We start from the raw sequence: 19724 nt of genomic DNA, 5'->3' as shown, positions 1-19724 counted from the left end.
CAGCGCTTTTGGGGTGTCCCCCATAATTGTGCATAAATATTTCTGGCTGTCAAAAGTCATATCTGTCAGCAGTATCTACTAAATAATTTTTAGCACTCCTCAGTGCTTTTGGGGTGTCCTCCCTAATTGTGCATTAATATTTCTGGCTGTCAAAAATCATATCTGTCAGCAGTATCTACTAAATAATTTTAAGCACTCCTCAGTGCTTTTGGGGTGTCCTCCCTAATTGTGCATTAATATTTCTGGCTGTCAAAAGTCATATCTGTCAGCAGTATCTACTAAATAATTTTTAGCACTCCTCAGTGCTTTTGGGGTGTCCTCCCTAATTGTGCATTAATATTTCTGGCTGTCAAAAGTCATAACTGTCAGCAGTATCTACTAAATAATTTTTAGCACTCCTCAGTGCTTTTGGGGTGTCCTCCCTAATTGTGCATTAATATTTCTGGCTGTCAAAAGTCATATCTGTCAGCAGTATCTACTAAATAATTTTTAGCACTCCTCAGTGCTTTTGGGGTGTCCTCCCTAATTGTGCATTAATATTTCTGGCTGTCAAAAGTCATAACTGTCAGCAGTATCTACTAAATAATTTTTAGCACTCCTTAGTGCTTTTGGGTTGTCCTCCGTAATTGTGCATTAATATTTCTGGCTGTCAAAAGTCATATCTGTCAGCAGTATCTACTAAATAATTTTTAGCACTCCTCAGTGCTTTTGGGGTGTCCTCCCTAATTGTGCATTAATATTTCTGGCTGTCAAAAGTCATATCTGTCAGCAGTATCTACTAAATAATTTTTAGCACTCCTCAGTGCTTTTGGGGTGTCCTCCCTAATTGTGCATTAATATTTCTGGCTGTCAAAAGTCATATCTGTCAGCAGTATCTACTAAATAATTTTTAGCACTCCCCAGTGGTTTGCGCTCAGAATGGATTCAAAGCAGTCCACATATGATCTGAATGAGCAACCAGGTTCTGTCACCAGTCCTGATGTTAGTGTTCCCAGTACGTCATCTGGCCAAGGCGATGTCAAACAACAAGTATTTTCAAATTAGTGCAAAAAACAAAAACCAAAAAAAAATTTACTGTATTGAAGCGAAAAAGAAGTGTAACTGAGCAAAAGTTAAGTGACGATAAAAAAAAAATTGCAAGCATGCCATTCTACACACGCAGTGGCAAAGAGAGAATGAGGCCTTCACCTTTGGCTATTAGTGGCAGATCCCAAAAAGTTACCCAGCCTACAATTGGTGCACAACTACTGTTACGCGTCAAAGCCGAGCTGCAAGATAACAGTGAGGCATTACAGGAGAATATTTGCTCTGATTCACAAATGACAACAATCCCTGTGGAGAGTCCATCCAAAAGTGGGATGTCTAATCGTGAGCATTCTGCTGATGTGTGCCTTAATAGCCCGAGTGTAGCCGGTGATACCCAAATTGAGGATGCCACTTTGGAATTAGAAGAGGATGAGGGGGAGATTTGTGTAGGCGACGAGGGCGCTAATGATGATGTTGATGATTATGATGCAGACAGATACCAAATTGCCTTTCTCAATTTCTATTTATATTCTAGATTATATAACGGCTGAATAGTTTTCTATTTTACTCCTAGTGGAGAGAGGATCTGATGCAGACAGATACCAAACTGCCTTTGTCCATTTCAATTTATATTGTACAGTATATAACGGCTGAATTTATTAGTATTTTATACAAGTGGAGGGGGGCCTAGAGAGACAGAAACCAAACTGGCTTTCTCCATGTCAATTAATATTGTACAGTCTATAACGGCTGGATTTTTTTGTATTTTATACAAGTGGAGGGGGGCCTAGAGAGACAGAAACCAAACTGTCTTTCTCCATGTCAATTAATATTGTACAGTCTATAATGGCTGAATTTTTTAGTATTTTATACAAGTGGAGGGGGCCTAGAGAGACAGAAACCAAACTGGCTTTCTCCATGTCAATTAATATTGTACAGTCTATAATGGCTGAATTTTTTGGTATTTTATACAAGTGGAGGGGGGCCTTGAGAGACAGAAACCAAACTGGCTTTTTCCATTTCTTTACATATTTAACTATAAGTATAGGGTGTAATATACATTCAAAGACGATGGCTGCATTGCCAATATGCATAGATGGAGAGGAAGACAATCTGTTTTGTGTGTAGAATAGGCCTACCAACGAAGAATTAAACTGTTTTTTTGGATGATTTATTACCTCAATAATTAGATTACTTGTCTCTAAAACAGTTGGAGCACTAAATTGGGTTAATTTAGGCCCAAAAACATGGATTTTCCCAAAAAATAGCAAAACAAAACCAAAACCAAAACCAAAACACGCAATGGCAGTTTTGCAAAACCAAAACCAAAACACGACGGTAATCCAGATCCAAAACCGAATCCAAAACCAAAACACGGGGGTCAGTAACCATCTCTAATAATATATAGTAATAATTTAACACAATTAGAGGTCCCCCCAAGCAAAATTCTTTCTGCATAAACAGATTAGTGAGTAAAATAGCCGCCCTAGAGACCTGAGTGTTCAGTCTTCACACCCAGTTGAACTTCATACTACATCCAGTAAGTGTTCAGTACATCCTTTTATCATTGTGAAACCAGTGGTAAAGTTAGTTACACTTTCTTCTGAGCGCAGTGCATGTTGCAGAGAGTATCAGTGACTACAGTGGATCCAGAGACCCAGGATTATGCACCTGGACTATGGCTTTGGTAGCTCACAAAGTTATATGTAGGTCACATAAAGCTTTCGGGAGGCAAATGAGGCATTGTGGTGGCATGTAGTGACATACAACAGCACTCAAGACTATATAGGGGCATTTTAAGCATAGGAGCATATGAGGCTATATGATGGAATGCATGACTATGTGATAATATGTGAGGACATATGTAGTAGGGTGGGAGTCTGCCATATAAAAGGTAGGGGTTTAATTATCTAGGGGCACGTGGTAGCCCCACTCCTTCCTTGTACAGCGAGACTCTCACCCTCCACATAACACTATATGGCCTCACATATTATCACATAGTCTTGCATTGCATCATAGCGCCTCATATGCTCCAATGCTTAAAATGCCCCTAGTAGGCCCAGTATAAATTTGCATACTAAGAGGAAGGAATGCAGATTGCTGGCTCATCTGTTCTATCCTTAAGCCAGTGTTAGTATTGTTTCTATTGTATATAGTCCATTCACTCCCAAAATTCACCGTCCTCACCCCTTTCCTGTGTTGCTGTGTTTAGTTTTCCTGCACTTGGTCCTTATAAATGCATTGTTGAACCGTACACCTGTCTCCAGAGTCCTGTCCTCCACATAGGATATAGGGCTGTATTAGGGCCTGGTTGGAAGATTTTAGCCCAGGAGGTGAGACTTTTGCTCAGCAGTCTATTAGGAACACTTTAAAGGAAAGAAATGCAGGTAGCCCAGTGGCCCAACCCAAAGTAGCCCACTATGGGACCGGCCCAGTGGGCAGATGCCCCCTTGCCCAGCCAGCCCCTGGGCTATAGGGTTGCATATGAGGGGGAAGTCAGGTCTGATGTACACTGTACTTGTTGCCAACTGTGCACAGTAAATATTAAAATTTTCACTGTGCTAAATAAATTGTATCCTGTTCCCCATAGCGTGCAAGCTTGATATTTACTTTTTCATCATACTATACACACCGGTATATTGTTTTGCTTCACTGGTGTGCTCATATTTCTGCAGTGCATTTGTTTCCTCAAGGAAATCACGCTGTAAAAGTCGACGTGGCAGGTCTGCTGAACTAAAGGAGGCCATGTCCGTCTGACTGACTGCCAACACGCACCTGTAAAAATAGTGCCTCCGGTAACAATTGTTCTCTTACCCCACTGTGACACTTCTTGATATTTAGTAGAGAGAACACAATAGAGTCTTTTGTCTTGCAGGAATGAAAACTGGGAGGTGTCGACAGTTGAACAGTATCTATTCGACTTGTGAGATCTATGGCTGGTGTCCTGTTGAGAATGTATCCTTGATTAGGTAATTTAACCAAGTGCAAACTAACATTAACATATTGATCCTAATTGTTTAGTACATCAGTAGTATGAGTCTCACTGTGCATACTGTCAGACACAGTCCTCCCATGTGGGGAAGAGAAATCTTTGTTTCAGGTGGCTCCATCCTTGGGGTGGTAAAGTTCCTTCCTTTCCTGCCTATGCTCCTCTTACCATGACAGTCACCAACCTCACTCCTGCACCGAGTGACTGATGTCCAGAACGATGAGGAAGGCTGGTTGAGGTAAGCTGATGGTCAGCAGGCGAGCTGGGCAGTGGGTTTGAAGGAGCAGCCTCGGATGGCAGAAGGAAGCACAATGCTCCTGCATATTAGTCTAGTAAGCACTAGGATGTAAAAAGGAATATAAAAGGCGCTCTACGGTATTAATACCGATCAATAAATAATTATTAACTATACTAGCTGCTACCAAAAAAACATCCTACTGGAATGTATTGTGCGGTATATTGAAAAGGGAATAGGAGCGCTGGTATGTTAATTCAATTTATTTCTAAATTAGCACAGTATAAAAGTAAAAATAAAGTATAATTAAAATATAAACTATATAAATGGACTTCGGTATAGACAATATATTAAAACAACGTTGCACATCAATTTCAATAGGTAACACAAGTATACCCCCCAAAAAATAAATAAATAAATATCAATAATATAAAGATGTATTATACAGTCACTTGATATTCAGTTATCCTTATATTTCACATAAGCACAAGGAGGCTGTGGTGTTGTCCTACCTGTCGGGGTGAGTACGTTTACTGTTGACACCAGTTGAGAATCTGTGAATAGGACACAAAGGCCCAGGCCGGGGGCGGCAGGTGGCACCCTGCTTACTTTATTTATTTTTAAATGTTTTAAATAATCATTTACAATCTACTGTTTGACTATTTTAACAATTAATTAAACTGAATTCGTCCTGAATTATTTCCATTTACTTAATTTTTAAAGATTGGATGTTGTCAAGGTTTGGATCATGGAAGATTATGGCAGTGAAGGAGTGGGCACATGGGGGGGGCACAGAAAAAAATAGCTTAGAGTGGCCAAACAAATTCAATCTAGGACTAGATTTACTACACTGTGGTTTAGTAAATATACCCTCTAGTCTTGTTTTGTTTATCCAGTTCACCTGACAGATACTTTATTTACCTATATTAAATTTACATTTTACTATGTGTTTAGATCCCGTCTGTTGTAAGAATACACCATAGAATATGTTGTATATATTATGCAAATTATTGATCCTGGAATTCTTATGTTTTTATTTATTCATCCTTTAATTTGCTTTGCTACTGGTAAGTTATGCAAAGGAGAAGGGGAAATAGTCACTACATGGAAAGAAGTTTAAAAATAAAAATGATCTGTACATTTTATCAGATGAATTAATAAGCAATTACACAGTTCTTGTCTGTTTTTTTCCACACCATAAATAACTCATTTCTTTATGTGATGTGTTAAGTATTTTAGGTGAAAATAATTATTGTTCTTCTCTGTTTAGGAAAACACCTTTAAATGAAGCAGAAAACTTCACTCTGTTAATAAAAAATTCAGTTTATTTTAGCAAATTTAATTTTTCAAGGTAAGTATTTTTATTTACCAAAACTATATACTTACCATATATTGAAAGATCTAAGAGATACAGAACCCTTTATTATGTTGTGAACAAAGGAGTTTAGCAAATTGCCAGGTTGTCAAAGACCCCGTCCTACAGCTAAGTTTGCCACAGTCATAGTCCTGTTGTTGCTGATAATCAAATTGAAAGCAGTGGCGGATCCAGGGGTGGGCGATCAGGGCAATCGTCCCCCTAGCGGGTGCTTGCTGCCGACGGCTACACGCTATGTGCAGGTCTGCCCGGCAGTGACAGGCAGGGACAGTGTGCTGCCCCGCTGCTCTGATTGTGTTTAAAACACAATCAGAGCAGCCGGGCAGCACATTGTCCCTGCCTGTCACTGCCGAGCGGACTTGCACATAGTGTGCAGCCGCCAGCAGCCTCAGAAGTCAGAAAAGGGGTGGGGCCTAAATCCCCCCCCCCCCCAGATCGCCCGGGGTACAACCACTTTCTAGATCCGCCCCTGATTGAAAGATATATATATATATATATATATATATATACATATATATATATATGAAACAAGCTACCATAAGTTGGTACAAAAAATAAATAAATATAGTAAAATACTAAGGTACTGTGCTTGAGGCCATAGCGCCTGGGCATAACAGTGCTCCATATTTGGCCACCTGGCTGTAGCTCTGTCTCTCCCTCTCAGGGCAATGTAGGTCACATTAGGTGAGTCCCCGTACATGTGTGTGTGAGATAGATGGGCAGGTGTGGATACATGAGGCAGGTGAGATGATGCACAAATGGAGATTATTAGAATAATTGCTAGGCCATCATATGTAAATAAATTAATTTGCATTTATTTACATGGTAGCTATGTACAGTTACTGAGCACACAAATCACTGGTATGGGGGTAGCAGCATGTTGGTGGATGGGGGCCTGTGGCATTCCTCTCCTGGGATATATCTCTCTAGCCCTGCTTTCGCTAGTGACCGCTATTTGAGTCCACATGGGGCTGAACCCAAGTTCTACCCTGTATATCGCGCCACGCACATTGGCGGCAGTTACGGTAGAAATCTTCGCTTATTTTCCCTTGCGCCTCTATGGAGTGCAAGGAAAAATGAGCAGAGATTTCAGTCAAATCTCCTCCGCAATGTGTCTCACGGACGTTCCAGGCACACTTTGCGGCTAATTGAATTCCCACCATAGCGCGCACCCATGCTCTCTGATTCGGCTCTCACATAGGGCTAGCAGCTTTCTGAGCTTATCAGTTTTCTGCATAACACTCGACTTCTCTCCAACAAACACACTTTAGGCAGTTATCATAGAGCAACACTTGGAATATGGTTACCAAATATACAATTTGTCATTGCTGTGTTCTTCTTTGTGCAAGTTAATCACACTGTTATCTCATCTTAAAAGGGCAAACACGCTGAAGACATCAGACGAAACGTATTTTAAGAGCTGCAAATACGATCCAGTCTCCAGTCCATTCTGCCCAGTCTTCACAATCAAAGAAATCATAACAAAAACCAGGCACAGCTTTGAAGAACTATCATTTCTGGTACGTTTCCTCAGTTTTCACTTAAACCATGTACAAGTAGCTATTAACTATAGTATCATTTAAGCTACTATATTCAAAAACAAACAAGTGATGAACAAAATACCTATATGTTCAATACATAGGCTTCAATCTTTGCATTAAGCAAACTATTTATCAGCCTGCTTGGAAGCTATTTGAAAATGTCGAATCTGTGAGCACACAAATGAAAACACCTGGGGGTAAATGTATCAAGCTGGGAGTTTTCCGGCAGGTTTGAAAAAAACCAATCAGATTCTAGTTATCATTTATTTAGTACATTCTGCAAAATGAAAGCTAGAATCTGATTGGTTGCTATAGGCAACATCTCCACTTTTCAAACCCGCCAGAAAACTCTCAGCTTCATACATTTACCCCTAGATTTTGTTTTGCAGGAGAGAATATAATAATGAGCTGCAAAGAGTGGAGCTTGCACATTTCAGTAGGCATATGGCAGATGCTCTAGGTGTGACAAAGACCTACACAAAGTACCTATACCAGCAATTTTTGGAACGTTTATAAAAACTGGTGCATAGGAAAAGATGTTGTAAATAATAGCAATCATTTAGATTATGTAACCTTTCAGTTTTGGAAATTAAAGCACATGATTATTCTGGGTTATAACACCTTTTATTTGTAAATCAGTTTTCATAAATGTCCCATCGTGTGTCCATGTGGCAAACCATGAAGACCCATCTTGTGCCCAGTGCTCCATAAACATGACAAGAGATAGCCCACAAAACCCATTACACATCCACACTTGGCACTTGTATGGCACAGCCACACCCAATGCCTCCCATGGTATCACAGAACAGTATTTAATGCCACTAGATCTCACAACATATGGCATTAGATCAAAACACATATGCCATCTTATGTGAGGGAGCAAAACACACTCCTGCTTTCCTGCCGTTACTCACCAATGTCCCTTTCTCTTTTTAGATTTTTCTTATTATATAATACAATTTACCAACAATAACCTCCTTGGTGTACTTCTATACATATACATATTTCACTCATACTTTCCCTTATTAGCATACCTGCTCTGACTTCTTCAAGACTCCTGTCAGTCCACCTGCCAGTCAACCTGTCAGTCCACCTGCCAGTCCACCTGCCAGTCCACCTGCCATCCCACCTGCTAGTACACCTGCCAGCCCACCTGCCAGCCCACCTGCTATTCCAACTGACAGCCCACAGGCCAGTCCACCTGCCAGCCCACCTGCCAGCCCACATGCCAGTCCACCTGCCAGCCCACCTGCTAGTCCAACTGACAGCCCACCTGTCAGCCCACCTGCCAGCCCACATGCCAGTCCACCTGCCAGTCCACCTGCCAGCCCACCTGCTAGTCCAACTGACAGCCCACAGGCCAGTCCACCCAGCTTAAATGTTTTATTTCCCTCAACCCAACATACCAATGTGTACTCTTTTCTCTATATTGCTAGTTTATGTTATAGAATTCATGACATAAGGAATTGCCTTTTAAAGGGCAGTTTTGGACTTTAACAAATTAATATCACTACCTCTGAGATGGTGCAAAATGTGCCCATTTTCCTCAATTTAATAGCTCTGTAAACTCCTGCTACACCAGGAAACACCTTCATATGTGAACTGTCTCCTCCCGCTTCACCTCATTATAATATTACACCCCATTATATAATACAATTTACCAACAATAACCTCCTTGGTGTACTTCTATACATATACATATTTCACTCATACTTTCCCTTATTAGCATACCTGCTCTGACTTCTTCAAGACTCCTGTCAGTCCACCTGCCAGTCAACCTGTCAGTCCACCTGCCAGTCCACCTGCCATCCCACCTGCTAGTACACCTGCCAGCCCACCTGCCAGCCCACCTGCTATTCCAACTGACAGCCCACAGGCCAGTCCACCTACCAGCCCACCTGCTATTCCAACTGACAGCCCACAGGCCAGTCCACCTGCCAGCCCACCTGCCAGCCCACATGCCAGTCCACCTGCCAGCCCACCTGCTAGTCCAACTGACAGCCCACCTGTCAGCCCACCTGCCAGCCCACATGCCAGTCCACCTGCCAGTCCACCTGCCAGCCCACATGCTAGTCCAACTGACAGCCCACAGGCCAGTCCACCCAGCTTAAATGTTTTATTTCCCTCAACCCAACATACCAATGTGTACTCTTTTCTCTATATTGCTAGTTTATGTTATAGAATTCATGACATAAGGAATTGCCTTTTAAAGGGCAGTTTTGGACTTTAACAAATTAATATCACTACCTCTGAGATGGTGCAAAATGTGCCCATTTTCCTCAATTTAATAGCTCTGTGAACTCCTGCTACACCAGGAAACACCTTCATATGTGAACTGTCTCCTCCCGCTTCACCTCATTATAATATTACACCCCACAACAATGGTGTCTCAATTTTGCATATAGCCACATAATGTACTCTATTAACACATTTGTTTTTTTTTTTTAAATCTTTTTATTTTCACACTTTGTTCAACAGACAACATTGTGGAACAAGTACAGTGAAAGAAAACAATATGACATAACTATTGGTTCCACGTTATATAATGACAAAGAGGTTTAAATATAACAAAGCAGCTTTTTCAATGATTTTGTAAAGGAGAAGAGACTAAAAGGAAAGTCTGTAAGAAAGGGATAGGAAGAGGTATGGGGGGGCGGGGGGCTAAACGTTTTCATTCACATGCTACCCGATATGGGAGAGCCGTGTCGTCTGTACCAAGGTACTGTATAATTTCTGGTTTGGTAGGGGAAAGTGTCTTTTTCCAAGCTCAGGCTATCAGTAATTTACAAGCATGACTAACCTGAAGTGTCAGACGATCCGTTGGTTTGCTTATAGATGGGGCGGCTTTGTTGAGCAAAAAAATTGCGGGGTCTCTGGGGAGGTGAATGACTGTGAGTTGGTGGAGAAGGGTCAGTACAGTGTTCCACAATGGTTGGATAATTAGACAGTCCCACCAGATAGGTGAGTACCCTGTCCGCCACAGCCTCGCCAGCATCTGTCTGGTGTTATTAGGAAAATGCGATGAAGTTTAGTTGGGACTAGGTACCATCTCAAGTACACTTTATAAAGCCGTTTCCCTGACACTCGCAGTGATGGATGCCTTGGCCACTCGTTCCTGAATTGTTGACCATCCTTCGCTATCCAGGACCAGCGCAAGGTCCCCGTCTCATGCCTCCTCGTGGGGATCCAAAGGAGGCAAGTTTAGTTTAAGGAGGAAGCAGTATAGCACTGATATATTTCCTCTGCGCCCCACCGAATAAATAGAATTACGCACAAAGGGTAGTAATTGTCGGAGTTTTTTAGTATGCGTTTACGAGTATATAAAGCTACGGATCTGTAGATATGAAAAATGCAGAGATGTTGGAAGGGTGTAACTCGCCGAAAGACCTGCGAATGTTGTAGGGCCAAAATTATCCATTATAGGGAGAAACTGATCTATTTTTCTTGATTTTCAGGGTAAAATCATGGAATCTACATTACCTGGAGGAAACTGGGGGTGCCTCCATATTGGGGTTAGAGGAGAGGGATATGGGGCCAATTTGAAGAGAGTGTTTACAGAATCCCATGTCAAAAGAGTAAATCGGATCGTGAGACATTCATATGCCAAGGCAGGTCTGTACGATCCGGACAGCCAGGGTAGATAGTGCACTGGGGCCTCCGGGGTCATCGCGTTCTCAATATCCACTCATTTTTTCAAACCCGGGTTAATGTGCATGAAATCACATGGTGTAATTGGGTGGCATAGTGGTAGTTAGAGACAAGAGGGAGACCAAGCCCTCCCTCGTCAGCAGGCTTCGCCAGGGTAGTGCGATTGACTCTGGGCCTCTTGCCTAACCAAATATAAACTTGCCACATGCCGTCTGCAGTGCCACCAGAATGGAGGGGGGAACCCGGACCGGTAATCTGTATTAACACATTTATCTTGCATACACCCTGAGTGCCCATCGCTCTTACCAGATATATGTACTTCCTGCACAAAATGTCATCTTCCTACATGTACTGTCCATAAAAGCAGGAGCAGATGGGTAAAACTATAGACACCTTTTACCCAGTGGTCTCCACTGTGTTTATTTTTATTATTATTCCAGGGTGGAGTTATTGGAATTGACATTGAGTGGAGATGTGACTTGGATCACTCAGAAAAGTCCTGTATACCACAATACTATTTTAGATTGCAAAACAAGAAAAACAACTTTAGGTGGGTATTACATATAAAAATTCCTATGTACTTAGCAGTTTTCTATAATGAATTTCATGTGGTGTGCGTTGATATCAAGTGGCACAAATAGATAAACAGGAATTGAGACTATAACATGCTTTGGTTTTATATTCTACTAGCAGGGTCACCTGGCCTTGCATGGGTCCCATTTGTAATGTGTAGCAACTTTTATATACTAGCAAATTATTTGGCAAATAGACCGAAACATGCTATTTAGAAAATAAGATTTGTTGCATTGTCGTTATGTCGTGTTCTGGTGAGGTTTCCCTCCAGCAGTCAAACAATTGATTTTAACCAAAACATTGTTTTCAATATTTGTCACTCTGTCGCGTTGTCGCTGTGTGGTCTAATACGTTACTTTTTTACTAAATAACTATGTAAATAACTATGTAAAATTTGGCAGCTTTACCTTGAGAGCTGTGGAAGATATTCGCTAACAAAGAAGCTTCTTCTTTTATATATATATATAGGTGATAAGAGTTATCACTATTGTAATAACAGCTGTTACGTATTCTTCATTTGTAGAACAGCTACTTATTACTGGGATAGAGAGAGACGTGAACGCAGAGACCTCCTAAAGCTGTATGGGATCCGGTTTGAGATATCCGTGACAGGAGAGGTTTGGCTTTGTTAAGTAAATATCACAATGCACTGATCGTGTATTTCCTGATTTAATTCAATTACATGTTGACTTCTATATCCAGGCAAGAAGATTTGGCCTTGTCCCAACAGCTGTCAGTCTTGGAACTGGATGTGCCTTCTTGGGTACTGTAAGTAATAAATATATCAAATACATTAAGGATTATTTACTAAAAGTGCAGAGGTGTGCCCCCAGAATGTATGTCTATCATCATCATCATCATCATTTATTTATATAGCGCCACTCACATCAGTCCCTGCCCCATTGTGGCTTACAGTCTAAACTCCCTAATATAGACACACACTCACACACACACACACACACACACACACACACACAGAAAGATAGAGAGTCTAGGGTCTATTTGTGCATATGATCCTACTCAGAGCCGTAACGAGGCCGGTGCGGGCGGTGCCGCCGCCCCGGGCGCAGTCCCAAGGGGGCGCAATGGCCGCCCGCACCTGCCTCTGTGTGAGGAGTGAAAAAAAATAAAAATTAAACAGACCTCAGATTCAGACTGCCGGCCGCCCGGCGCATCCAAAATGGCGGCCGGCACCCGGCTCCACCCCCTTCTGAACTCTGCCCTCTGCCTCAGCGTCTGATGTCATGACGTTGCTAGGCAGCAGAGGAGCAGAGAACCAGAGAGGAGCCAGGCAGCGACGGCTGGACAGGAAGAAAGAGGAAAAAGGTAAGTTTCAAAGCAGGGGAAAGGGGATGTGTGTTGCTATTATGGAGGGAGGGGGGGGATGTGAGCTGCTATTATGGAGGGAGGGGAGGGGGGGGATGTGAGCTGCTATTATGGAGGGGAGGGGGGGATGTGAGCTGCTATTATGGAGGGAGGTGGGCATGTGAGTTGCTATTATGGAGGGAGGGGGGCATGTAAGCTGCTATTATGGAGGGAGGGGAGGGGAGAGGGGCATGTAAGCTGCTATTATGGAGGGAGGGGATGTGAGCTGCTATTAGGGAGGGGGGGTGTGCTGCTATTGTGGAAGGGAGGAATGTGTGCTGCATCTTGCTATTATGGAGGGGGGATGCTGCTATGCTTTATGAGGGAAGGGGGGGTATGCTGCCATAATGTGTGAGGGAAGGGGGGGATGTATTAATGTGTGATATGAGGGTAGGGAGGTTAGGTGTCTTAGTACATGGGTGGGAGGTAGGCTATTAATTTAATGGTGACGTTTAGGTGGGGGCTAACTATTTAATGGGTACTATTTTATTTGTGGGGTGCTGGTGGGTCAATTAAATTTATTGTTGGGGCTTTTTAATTTAATGGTAGGGTCTATTAATTTCAGGTGAGGTATTTATCTGTTTTGCAGTCACAAGAATGCTCTCTGTATTGTATGGTGGTCATAGGAATGCTCTCTGTATAGTATGGCAGTCATAGGAATGTTCTCTGTATAGTATGGCGGTCATAGGAATGCTCTCTGTATAGTATGGCGGTCATAGGAATGCTCTCTGTATTGTATGGCGGTCATAGGAATTCTCTCTGTATAGTATAGCGGTCATAGGAATGCTCTCTGTATTGTATGGCGGTCATAGGAATGCTCTCTGTATAGTATAGCGGTCATAGGAATGCTCTCTGTATTGTATGGCGGTCATAGGAATGCTCTCTGTATAGTATGGTGGTCATAGGAATGCTCTCTGTATAGCATGGCGGTCACAGGAATGCTCTCTGTATTGTATGGTGGTCACAAGAATGCTCTCTGTAAGGTATGGCGGACACTAGGAGGCTCTTTATATTGTATGTGTGTATGTGTATATATATATATATATATATATATATATTCATTTCGTGCGATGGTGATAAGGGGGCACGATGGGATAAAGATGGCTCCATGGCACGGTGTGATAAAGAAGAAACTGTGATGGAGGGCACAGTGGGATGAAGGGGCAGTGTGATACAGATGGTACTGTTACATTTGTTTTAATTTGTTTCAGTGAGTTTTATTTCAATAACCAATTCATTTTTTATACAGCTAGCATGTGATAGCTGCATTTAAAGTACTTTGATCTATGGAGGCTTATTACATAAAGATCCTTACAAAGCCAGACCGAGAAGAATGGGGAGGGAGGTGGTTTCAGTGCGGTCTAGAACTTGTAAAGAGCTAGCTACGCCCCCCACAGTAGGTTGACCACGCCCACTCGACAATTGACACTCCCACTTAGATGGGGGGCGCCGCTTCCCTATCTCGCCCAGGGCACTAAAATGGCTAGTTACGGCACTGATCCTACTTATCCTCCATACATAGGTGGTCACCCACACCCTGGAACTGCCCCTGTATAATCAGCTTGTATCTACGTGTCCATGATTGTAAGATGGTTAGAAGTGCACAAAGTAGAAAGAGGACAAATGGGACCTTACAGTCCTGCCTAAAATGTTAGGACCAACCTCTTCCACAGTGAGTAGACATTGGAACAGCCTTCATTATTTGTGCACAAATATCCATGTAATAAAATATTCAAAGACAGAACCCTGCATTGAATGCACCTAAATGGTCTAAAAATATTATATGTATAGAGTGACTCCTGTTTGCCAACACACCACCTGAGCATGTGTATATATGCATATATAGGAAATGTTTTGTGTATCACACATCATACACATGTATGATGTAATATATATATTATAGTCATCAAAGTGGAAATTTAGGAGTGGTGGTATGAAAAGCAAGTGAATGGGATCTGACAGTTTTAAATATGACAGGAAAAGTGAATATGTTCTCTTTACAATTTCTGATATATTTTCAAGTGTCTACAGAAACTTCCAGTGATTACAGATTTCACAATACTATTATTTTTGCTGTTTTGTTGTAGGCGACACTTTTGTGTGACCTGATTCTCCTGTATTTGGACAGTAAAGCCAATTTCTACTGGGATTGTAAATATGAAGAGGTAGGTAGCAGGATAGGTGCATTAGAGCACAGGTGTGGGTTCTGGACTTGAATAATGTTTTACACACTTTGGAGAATTGTTTCCCACCTCCAGCACTATCCTTGAGTGCAGGTAGTTAAATCAAAATAGCTGAAGCACTGATTAAGTCACCCAAACTCAAGTACAGATATACTTAAAACCTGGACTATTAAGGGGCTCGAGGAACGGAGCTAGAAAACACATTGCTGTAAATTTTGTACACCATGTGCCACCAACATGAAATGATCACACGGAATGAAAATAATAATTTTGCTCTATTAACAAGTCAGCATTCATTCATTAACTCTCGATTTCCAAGAAAAACAGGACTATGTGTATATGAAAACAAAATGTTAAAAATACTATTGTTAAAGCAATAGGAAGCATATCCTGTATTTCCTGTCTTACCTGCAGATGAAAGCAAACCCACAGGTGCCAATTTCTACCTTCATGAGCAGCTTTTAAACCTTGGTTGCAACTGGTGTGTCCTTGTTGTCTAAATAGAGTGTATCCCACTATCCCGCTATCAGAAGAGCCCAAGTCATTCCCTGTGGATTCAGTTCAGTAAGATAAGGAGCATTCAGCCTTTGCCATTGCACCAGAGGACTGCCTGACTAACTGACTGTACATGAATTGCTTTCTGTTCCCTTACCCTGCTGTTAAGTGGACTCCTTTAGTTGTCCACCTGGACTTATTGTGACCTAAAGTAATTAGAATTCTTGTTGATCAGATCTGGGCCTGCTCAAAAAGTAGTTGTTGACCGATTGCTGGAGATACGGCATAAAGAGTTTCTTATATTTTCACGAATCAATTTGGTTTTGTAGATGCCATCTGGAAGGAGCATGAGCTGCAGTGACCCTGTATTTGTTGAAGACTTCTGAGATAGATTCTCAAACCGAGAAATGTTTTGACTTGGATTAAGAATGGAATTGGGAATAATCATGTGTTAAACTTATCTATTGCTAATTTACCTCCTCAGTTTTGACTTACTGACTGTTTAGTAACTGTTATATAGCTGCTGTCCATTTAAAGTCCTTACCATGGAAGGAATAACCGGGGCTTTCTCAATTTCTGTGGCATGTCTTCCTGCCGTTTCTTTGTGTGTGTTCAAATGTCTTCACCTTGCCAAACTTTGATGTCAAAACTATAATCACCTTATCATTATAATTTTGAGTTATCAATAAGTGAGGGGCTGTAGCCTCTAACGCTGGCTACACAAGGGCAGATCCTGCTGGTCAGCACAAGCGCTGGGCAACCAGACCAATATAGATTTTGACCACACGTCACTTTCTGTACGAGTGGGGCCTCTTAGTGCAACCAAAAGATGATTGGACACCCAGGCTGAGAGCGGCAGTCTATGGTCTCCTTCCAAGCTTATTTAAATCATGACTGATAATGAGCCAAACAATTTTGGTGGGATTGTTAGTAGGGATTTTGGCGTTTTTTAGGCCCTACATGATGTGATATTGGACTAATTGGCTCATACCAGATGCAATATTGCAGCAGGTGTGGTCAGTATTAAGCATTTTTTATGGTCCCCACAAGTACTAATAAAACCTCTAGACTCTATTGAATGACTTCAGTTTTCTAGTAATATTTGGCCCACGACCATATCATACAACTCTCTTAATACTACTATTTGGACAGCACTGAACTAGCATGATGATGTTTCAGGGGAATGCAGCAACAACTATATTCAATTTTGTGTGTTTCATTGAACATTAGTGTTTTGCCATGAACGTGACAATATAATCTTTGTAATGTAGATGTCAATAACAGTGTGATTTTGTTTTTTCAGGCTAAGCCACCAAAGAGCCAACAAGCTTCATAAACCAAGTAAACATCTAATAACAAACATAAACACAAAAAGAAGATGATATGCAATTTTTTCAGAGGCCTTGAGAGTCTATTAAAATGAACAAAACAAATGTGCACTATCCTAAAGAAGACTTGTTCCCTAAGCGTTTTTCTTACAAGACTGTTTTTTCCCATTATGAATGCAACACAAAGATGCATTAATGTCCTATAAATGGAATATTGGGTAAATAGTAACAGCACAAGCAAGCTCAATATAAAAGAAAAACGTGACTGAGAAGTGTTAATACAATGTATAGTTTACTCAAGATTGTTTTGAAGGTTTTGGATTTTTTTTCTACTTCCCGAAAACTACAGTGACATAATTCTTCCATAGACAGTATAAATCTGGAAGTGAAAATAAAGCGCATATAGTGTTAGAGTGTGACAATTGTCAAACAGCAACTTATTTTGTATTAAATCTTTTTTGCTACATCATTGCTGTGAATCCTCTGTCACTTTATTGATTTAGCTGTGGATTAAAATTTCAAAAGTAAATTAATTGTAAAAATATCCATGAAAGCTTTGTATAATGTCATGGTGTGGCGTTACGACGACCTTCCATAGGACAACAATAGCCTGAGCACATCACAAATCTGTTGGGGTCTTCCACATGCTTTTATGATCACTGGGAAGAATACCAATGGGATGAATGCTCTGTACAGCCACTGTATACATTCCTCAAAGTTCGAGTTTCAGGGATAGGAGAAATATTATGCTTTTGTAAAGGATTATTTTAATGGTGTTACTTTAGTAGGTCTCCATTAATTATTAGCATTAAGAGATGCAATGCAAATTAGATCTAATAGTATCATACAATTATTACTAGTAGATTCATTTTGCACAATCTATTAGTATTTCTCGGGATAGGAGGCCTGTGTCAGGTCCTACATGGATCTAACAGGGCCTTTCTGCCCTGATCGGAGGCTCATTTATGACAGTGCAACCCGGCAGCACAAGTGCTCTTTGTGACGGCATGCGCCTACTTTTGTGCAAATTCCCCAAGCTGGTAAGTGCATTGATTTGTCTGCAGAGGTGGCATCTGATGGGGGGATTTGGACATCTATTAGGAGCAGGAGTTTGCCTACTTTTGTACTTAAATGCAGAAACAAGATTTGATTTTGCAGGAACAGATTATTTGAGATAAATGGGTGGGGAGATGCATTTAGAAGTAGTTCCCTGTTCTGTCACGGTCATGTATAGTTATAAAACTGACACGATTAGTTCCACCATATCGAGTATGTTTCATTGAGTGCTTTCACTACAACCTATACCATGAATGTCTGATATTCCCAGGGCTTTATTTTATTTATGTGTCAGTTTGACTACCAGTATTACCATTTATAGCATCACCATATTATACATTGCTGTACATAGACTACTTAATGATTAAATCAGTCCTGCCCCAGGGGAGCTTACCCCACACACTAGGGTCCAATTAACCTACCAGTATGTTTTGGACTGTGGGAGAAACCACATAAACATGGGGAGAACATACAAACTCACACAGATAGGGCCCTGGGTTGAACCTAACCAATGGCCCCAGCACTGTGAGTCAGAACTGCAGCCTTCCCTGTACTGGGTAGTTTTGGAACATTCCCACGATCTGTGTCCCCAGAGGGGAGCAGGAAATATTCCTTGATTGATAGTATATTAGGCGACACATCACACTCAGGAATGTCATTCTTGGGGGCTCGTTCACAAATATGTACAAGGACAAATATGTAGAAGGACACGTAAAATCCCAAGAAAAATGATGTGTGCTTTTGTGATTTATTATTAACGTGTTCTCCGTGCACTTTTCGCATGTTGCACTTTCACCAATAATCTATTGTGGTGGAAGTACACCTCAACACAAGACATGATGTGGTCACACTGAGATCTATATTAGAACGTAATGATGGGCATGAGCCCATAAGAAACCATTCATCCTATTTTTACTGCACTTTTTAGGCTTTTGTTAACAGTGGTGGGAACAAGGCGTCAATCTTGTATCTTGGCTCCAATTTTTACAGACTTTGTTAGTAGAAGACTAAAGATGGACTTGATGGAAGAGGGCTACAGAGCAGTGGAGCTGCTGTGTCACCCACTGGAAGGACAAGCTAAGACTTGGACTGATGCCTCCTGCTCAGTCTAAATCCTCTGCAGAAAATGCAGCTTCAGATAATGAAGCCAATAGACCTCTGGCACATTGTTCCTGTATGTACTCTTGCGCTTTTGGAAAAAAGTCAATTATTGTTAACACTTAATTGTGCAACACCTGGTAACACAATCTGTACAGATCCCTCTTCGCTCCTGTTCTCATTACCTATAACATTTGCTCACCAGCTACACCGTGCACCTCCTCCATGGTCTCTCTGCCCATCGACTCCACTCCTTTATTGTCTTTGCACCTCTTTCAGTGGCTCTAAACATGTTAGTTGTGCCCACACTAATGGGCACAGGCACAGCCTGCACTGAATATAGCCCTTGTACCGCAGTAGCTGTGTTGAGAGTTGTAGTGTTATTGGTTTACTGTATTGTACTACATGTGCTGTCTGCTTGTTTGCCCTTTGTATGGCTCTGTGAACCTCATGTGGCGCCCTATAATTTAAGGCTAATAATAATAATCATCCCTGGGTAGGAGAAGCTCTCATGTAATAAAGTTACTGTCAGTTGGTGAGTTCAGAGTGCAGGTAACATTGGAACCCCTGCACTGCCTGCAGATACACGGCTGGGAGAACCACATTAGGTAAGTTACAAGCAGTTATCAGTGGCTTTGCAGGCAGGATATATTCAACTGTTTGGTCTACACCTATGAGAAACGTATCTATTTAATAAAGTTTACTTAAGCTGCAAAAGAAACATTTAATTGAGGAACTGTGGGATCTACAGTGAAGTTATTTTTCCCAAATAAGAAACTTATCGCCCCTTATGAAACAGGCACAATAGTCAC

At 41.4% G+C, this 19724-nt stretch overlaps 1 protein-coding gene across 4 annotated transcripts in view; it reads left to right on the top strand.

Moving 5' to 3' along the window:
- Positions 1 to 17229, top strand: part of P2RX6 (purinergic receptor P2X 6) — a 45686-nt gene extending 28457 nt beyond the window's left edge. For 3 of the 4 annotated variants that reach the window (XM_075178562.1, XM_075178561.1, XM_075178559.1), the window contains 9 exons: positions 3902 to 3981; positions 4736 to 4770; positions 5521 to 5601; positions 7004 to 7145; positions 11255 to 11364; positions 11911 to 12004; positions 12090 to 12155; positions 14840 to 14917; positions 16734 to 17229. In XM_075178562.1, coding sequence (XP_075034663.1) covers positions 3902 to 3981; positions 4736 to 4770; positions 5521 to 5601; positions 7004 to 7145; positions 11255 to 11364; positions 11911 to 12004; positions 12090 to 12155; positions 14840 to 14917; positions 16734 to 16766 — 719 coding nt within the window. In that variant the 3' untranslated portion in view covers positions 16767 to 17229. Of the gene's footprint in view, positions 1 to 3901; positions 3996 to 4735; positions 4771 to 5520; positions 5602 to 7003; positions 7146 to 11254; positions 11365 to 11910; positions 12005 to 12089; positions 12156 to 14839; positions 14918 to 16733 lie in introns of all 4 variants that reach the window. The other variant, XM_075178560.1, reaches the window with a different exon arrangement.
- The last annotated feature ends 2495 nt before the right edge of the window (positions 17230 to 19724 follow it).

Source organism: Mixophyes fleayi, chromosome 1, assembly GCF_038048845.1.
Source record: "Mixophyes fleayi isolate aMixFle1 chromosome 1, aMixFle1.hap1, whole genome shotgun sequence".
NCBI lineage: Eukaryota > Metazoa > Chordata > Amphibia > Anura > Limnodynastidae > Mixophyes > Mixophyes fleayi.
This window is presented reverse-complemented; position numbering and strand designations above follow the sequence as displayed.